The sequence below is a fragment of the Musca autumnalis genome, unplaced genomic scaffold (assembly GCF_047663935.1).
Source record: "Musca autumnalis isolate F117 unplaced genomic scaffold, ASM4766393v1 scaffold_4, whole genome shotgun sequence".
NCBI classification, from domain to species: Eukaryota; Metazoa; Arthropoda; class Insecta; order Diptera; family Muscidae; genus Musca; species Musca autumnalis.
Window position 1 is genome coordinate 231111790 of NW_027411977.1, and position 12602 is coordinate 231124391.

The 12602-nt window shown below is 34.5% G+C and overlaps 1 protein-coding gene across 1 annotated transcript in view; it reads left to right on the forward strand.

Moving 5' to 3' along the window:
• Nucleotides 1-936: 936 nt before the first annotated feature.
• Plod (procollagen lysyl hydroxylase) overlaps nt 937-12602 on the forward strand; it is a 50511-nt gene continuing 38845 nt past the window's right edge. Inside the window, exons 1-2 of the mRNA XM_073983940.1 lie at nt 937-1441; nt 6658-6743. Coding sequence (XP_073840041.1) covers nt 1294-1441; nt 6658-6743 — 234 coding nt within the window. The 5' untranslated portion in view covers nt 937-1293. The remainder of the gene's footprint in view (nt 1442-6657; nt 6744-12602) is intronic.

Consider the following 12602-nt stretch of genomic DNA (forward strand, 5'->3'; position numbering starts at 1 on the left):
AAGGGTCTATAGAAGCACCATTTCTTTCAGCAAGGGTCTATAGAAGCAACCTTTTTTTCAGCAAAGGTCTATAGAAGCACCTTTTCTTTCACAAATGGTCTATAGAAGCACAATTTCCTTCACAAAGGGTCTATAGAAGCACCCTTTCTTTCACAAAGAATCTATAGAAGCACCCTTTCTCTCAGCAAGTGTCTACAGAATAAGCTTTTATAGAAGAGCTGTAGATTTTTCGGATTTTTCCTCGGATTTTTCATAGAACCATGATCTTTCATTAAACTCTGATTTAGATTTTTTAGTTTAAATCTATTCTTAATGGTTTCCTTATCAGTTTTGTTTGAACAAACATTCACTGATTCATCTGGGTGCTCATTTATATGGAACAGCTTATCTTGACTGTTCAAAGAAACTACACTGTAGGGTTCCTACAGCATTCCGATAAGATTCCCAATCATATTGAAATGACCTATGACATGTTTCTGATAAAGAAACATAGGGGGTTTTTCGTTTCCTAAGCAACATTTTTCTTTTTATGGTATATTAAAATGTTCAACAAGAAATTTGGATAACACATTAAAGTAAATAAAAAATGTTTTATTCACATTAAATAAATTATTAAAATGAGAAATATTTAACAGGTTTTAAAAAATAAAAATAATAATTTCCCATTGACTCCAAAAAATACGCTGCCTTTTTGTATTAATTAAATGTACGTTTTTTAATAATGGGAATTCAATTTTCATTCGTTTCATTATTTCATTATAATTTTTAACCTTTTTGCCAACTTTTGAGTATAAATATTTGTCTTTAATTTTGTCAATTTTCTAGCTAATATCCACTTTCTGACGCCAAACGCTTTTACGTTGCATTGTGTTTGTTGTGTTGTTATCAGTTGATTGTGTTGTGACGCCAAAACTCAGTTGCTGCGCTCTCTCTCGTATTGTACAACAGATATGAGATATGAGAGAGTGCCTTAAAAGGGGAGCACACTCCAGCTCTCTGTGTCATTTATTAATTTACTTTTGTCTTGAATGGTGGAGCTCTACTTGGACATGGATTATTAAAATAAAATAATTAATAAAATATATACGCTTTTTCAAGCGAAATAACAACGAAATAGTGCAATGCAAGAGTGAAATTATAAAAAAGGAAAAGAAATAATACAAAGCAATTAGTGCAGTGAAGTGACAAGAAAGCCCCCCAAAACAAATTGAAACACAACAAGACAAGATCTAAAGTGAATCCTCGAAACATAAAACCATATATTTTAGTAGTGTAACGTGATAAATAGTAAAAATGCTTACTTTTAAAAAAATTGGTAGTTTTATACTACTAGTGTGTCTCATAATTTCCCAATGCAGTTGTATACAAGATGAATTGGTAACGGAGGAAGAGACGCCTGTGACTGTGACACCAGTGGCGGGGGAAGAAACACCTCTGGATGGTATGTAAACAAAATTGCAATTCATTTGTTTTTATTAACAATTATAGCTAGTGTTTTATGTTTTCCATTGAAGTCATTGGGTATGTTTTGTATAGTTGGGGTATGTCTGTTTTTTGCCTGTATATCTATTGCACTCATGTGCCTCAATTAGCTGGTTGGCTCGGGGAATGGGTGAAGAAAGCATGAAGGAAGTATGAAAAGATTTCTTTTTTTTAATGACTGGATGCAGTCCAAAATCATGATATCATTCTTTTTGTTACATAGGCAGGCTATGAGCAAAATAAAATGCATGTATGCATTTACTTATATATTTTGGAATATCATATAGCTAAGCTAGATGGTGAACATAGTGGTCTATCAGACACATTTCATGGATGTATGGATGTGCGATATGATATTTGTATGAGCATGTGTATAAGAGATTCTTGGAAATATAACATGCAATGAAATACATACAACTTATAGATGTATTATGAGATAAGACTTGAACATGCTTTCCGGTTTCAAACATCAACAGCAGACAACAAAGTAGGACAAGCAACAAGTGGCAATTTTTGTTTTCAGGGACACATTTGGGTATTCAGGCATGTACAGTGAGTGTCAAAAATATTCGGTTTTAAAATTCACCAATAATAACACCTCAGTATTTTAGAAGCATATACCGAATATTCAAAAAACCAAATACTTAAAAAAATGTTGGTCCTGTGGCAATTAAAAAATGTAGGTAACAATGATCCGTGGCAACCCTATAAGCGAGAATAACAAAGAAGAAGTTGTTAACCCTGTTTTCTATGCGTCAAAAATATTCGGTTTTTGTAACTTTTGTTAAATATTTTGGCAAAAACATGTCATTATCGAACTTTTTCTGCAATATTAGTATAAATTTCAATAATTGCGAAGAGAATCTTTGTTTCTGTGTGCAGAAATATCATATTTCATAGCAAATTATCAAAATTTAGGGATAAGGAAAAACGCTATCCTAGAAAAGAGAAAACTGTTTATATTTCATTATAAAAACGACAGAAGTAAAGGGAATTTTTGCTTATTTTTTGATATTTAGTCGAATATAGTTGAAATAATGTCGAAAAGTCACGAAAACACGGAAATAATCGATTTCGTGAAACACTTAAGCCAGCCAAACCAAGGACTGGGAGGGAAGGTAGAGGTATCTCCTGGAAAAATGGCGGCTAAACCGCCCTTATTTTCTTGAAATTAGTCACCGAGACCTAAATGACTTTCAGAAGATAAAAAATATGCACTTACATTCCAAAACAATCGTAAGGATAAAGCCTTTCATGGCCTTGTAACACATCACACACTTATCGGCTTATTTACGTAACCAAAATCTAGTTCAAGTTTCGCCTTGATGTGCCTTCAAAACTTGATGTACATCAGAAACTTGGTGAAAAGGAGTTAGTTTTGAATGTCTAAGCTGGAAAAACAGTATACCACCAAGTTTCCGGCCTTTCTGTGTACTCCAACACAAAAAGTACGAAGGAGCTTCTAGGAGGCATGTATTTATCAATGACTTATGATGTGTTAGCAGGCCATGAAAGGCTTTACCCTTACAATTTTTTTGGAAAGTAAGTGCATATTTTCTATCTTTTGAAAGTCATTTAGGTCTCGGTGACTAATTTCAAGAAAATTAAGGGCGGTTTAGCCGCAATTTTCCAGGAGATACCTCTACCTTCCCTCCCAGTCCTTGGTTTAGCTGGTTTAAGTGTTTCACGAAATCGATTATTTCTGTGTTTTCGTGACTTTTCCACATTATTTCAACTATATTCGACTAAATATTAAAAAATAAGCAAAAATTCCCTTTATTTCTGCCGTTTTTATAATGAAATATAAACAGTTTTCTCTTTTCTAGGATAGCGTTTTTCCTTAGCCCTAAATTTTGATAATTTGCTATGAAATATGATATTTCTGCACACAGAAACAAAGATTCTATTCGCAGTTATTGAAATTTATACTAATATTGCAGAAAAAGTTAGATATTGACCGGTTTTTTGCCAAAATATTTAACAAAAGTTACAAAAACCGAATATTTTTGACGCATAGAAAACAGGGTTAACAACGTTTTCTTTGTTATTCTCGCTTATAGGGTTGCCATGGATCCATGTTACATACATGTTTTAATTGCCACAGGACCAACATTTTTTTAAGTATTTGGTTTTTTGAATATTGGGTATGGGCTTCTAAAATACTGAGGTGTTATTATTGGTGAAATTTAAAACCGAATATTTTTGACACTCACTGTAGGTATGTATTGGTAAAATTATGTATTTTTGATAATAATGAGCATCTTTTTAGAGGTTTTATTGTGATGTGATGGGAAATTGTTAAAAAAGAGGAATACCAGGAATATGTTAAGAATAAAGCTTAGAAACTGTAATAAATACCGATTAGGATGCCCAATATGCAGAATAAATGTTTATAAGGAAATTCTCTTACCCACTGCCTCAAGTCCCGTGCTACATATAGTCAACCTTTTTCAGTGGCAGCTGACTCTAAAATTTAAAGGAGATCACTTTACCACAGTAGTTTCATCAAAGTTTTATCTTCCAAAAGCCTTCATCTTACACCCAAAGCTGTTTGAATCTCAGTCGACGAATCAGATGTTCCCTATGCATTCCTACATTCTTACTTACTAAATCACTTTTCATTGAATTAAATATTCTCTAGCGTAATTATCCGTATCAAATCGACTGGTGATCTTAAAGTGAACTCATACCATTTAAGAACCACAACAAGTGGATTTAAGTAGCAAGTTCAGTTTAAAGCGCCTTTAACGAATCTCTTTGTCATGTCTACTTTTGGTAGCCCTGGAGCCTTGATTACAAAGATATCTATTTTTTGTTGCGAAAGTCCATATTTCCCTAAACATGGGCCTTCAAAGTTCCGTAATCATCTTTGAATTTATTCCCATTGTTTTGGAAGACAACTAAGGCATTTGGAATGTTTTTTTGGCATTCACCTCTGGTCACATTTCAAAACCTCGTGTTAAAAACTTCCTATATTGTCTTGGTTGCCTTTCAAAACCATGAGATAAAATCGACAGTATGGACTCCGTCAACAAAAATATATGTGGTTGTAATCAAATAAGGTAGACGTGTCAAAGAGATCCACACGGGGTCATTTTTAAATCCTCCACCATAATAAGGATGGTATATTCGTCGGAGACCCTATGCCCGTCTATCCGCTCGTTTATATCGGTCCACGTTTGAAATAGCCCTCATAGATCGGTACCTCACCATTTTCGGTATTTAGCATCAATTTATCAGCATAGGTCCCTTTTTGATATAGACCCATAGAACGGCCCTTCCGACATTTTGGAATAGTGATGGTTTTTTCCACATTATGAAACCGAAATGGCTGAAATCTGGTTTTGATATAATTAATCTAAAAATATTTTTAAAAAAACTTGGTGGATTTTTAAAAAAACATTTTTGGAGGCCTCGTGGATTTCGAAAATTATTTTTAGAGCCCTTGTGGATGTTTAAGATAATTTTCGAGGCCTCATGAATTTTTAAAATACCTTTAGAGGCCTATTAGATTTTCGAAAACATTTCCAGAAGCCAACAAAGGCCTTGTGGATTTTTTATAATATTTTTAGAGGCCATCAAATGCCTCGTATATTTTTATAAAAATTGTTACAGGCCTCAAAATGCGTCCTTGATTTTTAAAAATATTTTTAGTGGATTTTTAAAAATATTCTGAAAGATTTAAATATTTTAAAGAGGCCTCGTGGATTTCTTAAAATATTTTTAGAGGCCCCGTCGTTTTCTCGTGTATCCTTAAAAATATTTTTAGAGACATCGTGGATTTTTAAAAACATTTTAAAGAGTCCTCGTGGATATTTGAAAATACATTCAGATGCCTCGTGGATTTTTTAAAATATTTTTAGAGGCCTCATGTATTTTTAAAAAATTTTTTAGACCTCGTGGATTTTTTAAAAATATTTTCAGAGGCTTCGTGGATTTTTAAAATTTTTTTAGAGGCCTGATGAATTTTTTAAGAAAAATTAGAGGCCTAGCAGATTTCTAAAAATGTGTTTTGAGGCCTCCTGAATTTTTAAAAATATTTTTTAGAGGCTTCGTAAATTTTTGAAAAGATTTTTTAGAAGCCTCGTGGATTTTTAAAAATATTTTTAGACGCCAACAAAGGCCTCGTGGTATTTTAGAAATATTTTTAGAGACCTCCAAAGGCTTCAGAGATATTTAAAAATGCTTTTTGAGTCCTCGTGGTTTGTTTTAAAAATATTTGTAGAGGCCTCGTGGAGTTTTAAAAAAATTTTAGTGGTTTCGCGCATTTTTATAATATTTTTAGAGGCTTCGTGGATTTTTAAAAATATTTTTGGGGGTGGATTTTTAAAAATATTTTTAGAGACCTAGTGGATTTTTAAAAATATTTTTAGTGGCCTTGTGGAATTTAAAAACTTTTTTAGAGACCTCGCGGATTTTTAAAAATATTTTTAGTGGCCTTGTGGAATTTAAAAGCTTTTTTAGAGACCTCGCGGATTTTTAAAAATATTTTTAGAGGTCTCTTGGATTTTTAAAAACATTTTTGAGGCCTCGTGGATTTTAAAAATGTTTTTAAAGTCTTCGTGGATTTTAAAAATGTTTTTAAAGTCCTCCCTTCATCCCTTCAGCTCGTCTGTAAAGACGTCCTTCAGCTCCTCTGTAAAGACTCCCTTCAGCTCGTCTATGAAGACTCCCTTCAGATCGACTAGAAATACTCCCTTTAGCTCGTCTACAAAGACTCCCTTCAGCTCGTCTATAAAAACTCCCTTCAGCTCGACTATAAAGACTCCCTTCAGCTCGTCTGTAAAGACTCCCTTCAGCTCCTCTGTAAAGACTCCCTTCAGCTCGTCTATAAAGACTCCCTTCAGCTCGCCTATAAAAACTCCCTTCAACTCGTCTAAAAAGACTCCCTTCAGCTCCTCTGTAAAGACTCCCTCCTGCCCGTCTAAAAATACTTTCTTTAGCTTGTTTGCAAAGGCTCACATCAACTCGTCTATAAGGACTTTCTTTAGCTCGTCTATAAAGAGTTCATTCACCTCATCTATAAAGATTCATTTCTCTCTTCCCTTCGCTTCAGGTGATCAATAAAAATTACCCTTCAGTTGGTCTTCTACTTCAAATATTTGAAAATGTTTCCTTAAATATTCCTTTGAACGATCATCGCCACTTATTACTATATTTCTCCTTTCTTTACAGTTAAAGTCAAAGTCTTCACAGTAGCCACAGAACGTACCGATGGCTTTTTACGTTATATGCGTTCAGCAAAAGTCTACGATATTGATGTAAGTTTTTTTCCGCAAAATATTTTAAAAGGAAATTTTTAACGCCTTTCTTCTAGCACCTTTCTCCACATATGTTATTGTCCACTCAAAAATAAAAACGTTATGAAAACTAGAACTCCCATACAAGACAAAAATAATATTAATGCATTCAGAGCAATCTCCAAAAACAATAGAGATAACAAAAGATACAACAATGCCATTGTTGAACAATCTTATTTTTGAATGATTTGAATAAAACAGGGTTTGTTTTGCCATTATACCGCATTAACTTGTATTGATAACTGATAATCATAGCGATTTGTTGTGAATTTTATTATTAATCAAAATGATTGATGTCAGTAAAGGCGGCGGTAGCCGGCATTTGTTTGGTTTTTGTAGAGCCAAGAAGCGTGTAAAGCCTAGCTGGCTTGCGAAGTAAACAAACTGTTAATGATGAATGAGAAGTTACCGGTTTTTGTTTGTGTTATTTGGCTAAGGGAACTTAAAGATGTATGATGCGTAACTATTTGTCCGAAAGCTTGTCTGCTGTCTTTCTTTCTTCAATGGCAAGCATCTGCTTTTTGACATTTAAAATCATTTGCTCTGTAGCACACCAAAACTCTGCAAAAGTTAATGAAATCCACGAATATATTAAACTTGAATTTTGTGTGAACGCTTGTGGAATATCCAATGCGTTGCTTTTGCGAATTTTTAACCAAAAAATAAAACTGCAAAGTGACATAATAGCTGAAATTTTAATACATATAATTATGTGTTTTAATTGGAAATTAATAATTTATTTTTGTACAATAGACTATTTTGTTAATGTTACTTTAGAAATGATTAATATTTTAGTTTTTTTTTCTTTTAATTATAGTTTAAGAAATTGCTTACAAAGGAAACAATTACCGATTAATAATTGTTCCAACAAACATTTCAGAAGGGAAGAGGGCGACTTTTGTAAACAAAAGAAAGATGCAAGATTTTTTGTTTTTGTTTTTAAATCAAGCACCTCTTCCTACGTTTTGCTTCTACAAATGTGCAATCTCTTATCAGCTGCTTTCCAAATGGCTTGAGTGCATAACACTACTAATGACAAAACTCAATCCAAGCCAAGCAATACATTTTTAATTGACTTGTTCTGCAAGCTTAGTTAGGCAGTTTTAATGAAGCAGGTTTAAGTCGCAAAATTTATTAACTAATGGGGTAATAAAACTATCCGTAATTTTCAAATGTCAATGTTTTATATTCTGTTTAGACAGATATTTGATATTGGTCAGTAATAAGCTAAATGCCTGTTTCATAATGTCGACAAGAACATAAATACGATGGAAAAACTATTAAACCTCTTGTTGTAGATATTGTGAAACAGACAGTAAAGTAGTATTTAATCCACATAAGATTATTTTTTGTTGGGAGAAAACTTAAAATCTTTTTATGAAAATTTTTGAGAATTTTTAAGAATTTAAAAAAACTTTTTTCTCTAAAATGTATAGTTTTCCTGCATTCGGGCCTTCTTTTAAAAGTGCCAAAAACTTTGGACGGCTATATAGGTGTATCCTTATATGCCAATCCCTTGGTTTTTGAAGGAGAAAATACTCTTAAGATATTCCTAACAAATCCCTGACATTATACGATTCTAACATGATTAAACTTTTATCGCATTTTTAAATTTTTCATCAAAAGTCGAAAATTACAAAAAAGTAGATTTTTTTGAATAGCTTGGGTTTTCGGCCAATTACGTGGAAATGTAAAGGCCAATGAAGCTCTATAAGCGTGTAATGATCAGTGACCTGCAACCGGTGCCATTTTTTTGATTTGCGGTATGCACAAATGAAAGGGATACTAATACACACCGCCACTCTATTGTTTTGCGTTAGAATGTAATCAACACTCTGTTGAGACTCAATAATGATTCATATTGATTCAATATTTAAAGGAGTATGGTAATCAATTTACTGCTTCGTAAAAACAATCGCTTCTTCATTCAATTGTTCGTGTCGACTTCGTTTCGAGTATGCAAAAATATACAATTGGTGAGAACAGCATCATCAAAAGGAACAGAAAAAACTAAACACATCAAATGCAAAGGTGCTCAACATATTTCGTGCGTTGATATTGGTAAGCCAGCATTGGCATTGTTAAACCACTGCAGATGAAAATTAAGAAATAAGAAGTGTGGTTTGTTTGCACTTTTTCGTGTGGCCTGAGCATCGTTGATCAAATGTAATGACATTTATGTCCACTCGAGTATATTGCCGTAACAACATATTAAACGTGTTTTCCCTTTGCCTAACACAGCCTTTGCATAACAAAGGAACACATCTCTCCCATAAATTCTTTATATTTTTTAGACAACTATGTTCTTACTGTTGCGTTGTTGTTGTTTTCTGTTCTCTCATACTCTATTCAATTTAGCGGTACTACTCTCTATTCATTCGGCGGTTGTTTTTTTACATTCACCCACCACTCATTAGTAGTTTTTAATGCATACATATTTGTGAACGATCAAAACGATTGTTTGAGCAAACCAAAGGTAATCATTGGTAGTCTTTGGCGTATGTTGATTTTTGCATATTCGATTATGCTAACGGAATTTTTTACTCTGTAAAATGAATGATTTGTTTATGAAATGATTTTATACACTACCTTGTTGCGGTGATTCAATGCAGGCCTCTGGTAATGATAGATAACATATAATACTATAACTGTTGTACTCTTATGTTTGAGTAAAAGATTTAGTTGTGCTTTTATGTTGTAAATAAAAGACTTATTGATAAATTAACAAACTTAAGCAAGATTTATTCTGTTTAATTCTGGAAACTGAAAATACGTTACAATTGATGTGCGTGTTACTACTTGTGGTGTAATACAATGACTGTGTTGTCTGAATGACTGAAAGAGACTGACTGAGTGAGAAAGAGTATAGCATGAGGGTAGCAAGTGTGTGTGTGTGTGTGTATGTATAATAACAATGATGCCTAGTTTCTGATTGTTTACAGTAGAACCCTAACATCTCCCTTTTTGAGACTTCTCGGGGGTCCGGGATACTGGCTGTACAGGGTTTCTTCGAGAAGTGATGCGTTGTGGGTGCATAACCGGTGATGATGGTGGAGTTGTGAAATCTTCTTCCATTGGTGGACTAATGTTGAAGTCTTCTAGTAGAATTTGAAGAGGAAGATTATCATTTTGCTCTGCAGGTACATTTTCATCGGTTTCTCTTGGTCTGAGTTGATCTGCGTGAGATCTCACAAGAATTTGTCTCTTATCCACTTGAATGAGAGTGTTGTAGGTAACATTTCCCACTTTGTTGATAATTTCACCTGGAACCCAGTAGCTTTTATTACCTTTGAAGTGTTTAGCGTAGACAAGATCTCCAGTGATGAAATTTCGTTGTTTTGTACCATGTTTCCGGTTGTATTGTTTCTCCATTTGAATGTTTCTCTCTCTGCTCGCTGGTGGAGGCTTTGTTATTAAATCGAAAACTGTTCTCATTTTTCGACCTAGGAATGATTCCGCTGGAGAGAGTTCATTAGGTGAGTTTTTGTTCGGTGTTGAACGATACACTTCTAAGAATGTTTGTAGTGCATTAGATGTTAAAGATCGTTTGAGAGTATCGACGAATCTTTCTGCTTGACCATTGGAACTTGGGTGATATCGAACTGTTCGTGTGTGTTTGATTCCTCGTTGAGAACTCCAATTTTCAAAATCCGCTGAGGAAAATTGTGTTCCATTGTCGGATACGATTTGTTCAGGATTTCCAAACTGTGAACAATAAGTTGTTAGTAACCTTAATGTTGCTGCGGTCGTGGTTGATGAAGTTTCATATATGACGGGATATTTGGAATATGAATCCACTATTACGAGGTAGTAAATGCTTTTTACAGGACCTGCGTAATCTATGTGAACACGTTCGAGAACGCGTGTTGTTGTGGGCCAAGGACAAAGGTTGGTTTTGATGGGACTTTTTGCTGCGAGTTGGCAATTGTTGCATTTCTTGACGTAAGTCTCTATGTCCTTGTCTATGTTTGGCCAATATACGTAGCTGCGTGCGATAGATTTGCTTCTTTCTGTTCCTATGTGTCCGCGATGCAGTTGTTTGAGAATTTGTTTTCTGTAGCATTCGGGTACTATTATGCGCGTATTGAACATAAGACAATCATCTGTTATTGATATTGAATCTTGCCTGTTGAAATATGGAAGAATTGAAGAATCTATGCTGTTTTTGTTTTCTGGCCAGCCGTTGTATACGTAGTTTGAAACTGTTTGTAAGGTTGAATCCTTTTTGGTTGCATCCTGTATCATTTTGAAGCTAACTGGCAGTGTTGATACGGCGTCTGTGATGTCATATCTTATGTGGTTTTCTAGGTTGATTGAAGCTATGATGTACTCGTCTGATGGTTTTTCATGTGCGCTTATCAATCTTGACAGAACGTCTGCATGTCCAAAATCCTTTGTATTGGTATACTTTATATCGAAATCGTAGGTGAGAAGGATGAGAGCCCAACGTTGTAACCTGTTCGCGGTGTAGACCGGAATACCTTTTTTGGAACCAAATATGGTGAGCAATGGCTTATGGTCGGTGTGTAGGGTGAATTTTCTTCCGAAAATCATTTTGTGGAAACGTTGTACGGCGAAAACTAGTGCTAGTCCTTCTTTTTCGATTTGACTGTAATTTCGCTCCGTTGGAGTAAGTGATCTTGAGACGTGATGAATGGCTTTGACACTGTTGTCTGGGTAAGTATGGTATATTACCGCTCCGATGCCATGTGATGATGCGTCCGCTGCAATGTGAATTGGCAATGCTGGATTGTAATGAGTTAGTAGTAAATCCGATGTTAGAATGCGTTTGAATTCGTTGAGAGATTGTTGACATTCTTTGGTCCAAATGAATTTGTGATCTTTTTTTAAGAGATCATCTAGTGGTTTTCGGATGTTTCTCATGTTGTAGACATACTTTCCATAGTGGTTTATGGAGCCTAGTAAAGATCGTACTTCTGAAATGTTTTCAGGGACCTTGAGATTCTGTATTGCAAGAATTTTATCTGGATCAGGTCGTATGCCATTTTTATCTATGATTTGAGCTAGATACTTGATTGATGGTTTGAAAAATTGACATTTTTCGAATTTGAGTTTGAACCCGTAATCTTGAATTTTCTGTAATAACAAATTAAGATTAGTTTTGTGATCGTGAAGAGATCTACTTGCCAAGACTATGTCGTCTATGTACGCTCGTGCTCCTTGGATGCCTGTGCATAGCTCATCCATGATTCGCTGGAAGGATCCTGGTGCTGATTTTATACCTGGAGTGAGGCGATTAAATCTGTATAACCCTTTGTGAGTATTAATAGTTAGCAAGTCTTTGCTTTGATCGTCGACTTCTACTTGTAGATATGCGTCCGAGAGATCCAAATGACTAAATATCATACAATCGTGACAATCTGAGAGAATTTCTTCAGGAGTGGGCAGAGGATACTGATTTGGTTCAATTGAATTGTTGAGACCCGTGGAATAGTCTGCACAAATTCTAATTTTTCCGTTCCTTCTACTTACGACTATTGGCGCTGCAAATTTTGAAGAATTGACTGGTGTGATGATATTTGCTTTTTCAAGTCTATCTAGCTCTGTTTCTATTTCTGTTCTCACGGCATATGGTACTGGGCGTTTTGCAATGAATGTTTCTTTTGCGTCTGGAAGAAGTTTAATATGCACTTTGGTTTTTGTACAAAGGCCAAGACTGCTGTTGTCGAAAACAGGTTTGAACTTGCTTCTCAGGTTTGATATGTATTCATCGTTTGATATTTGGCGACACCAAGCTGAAATTGGTTTGTCCCATAGGTTAAAACTTTGTATCCAGTCGATACCCATTATGTTTAAGTT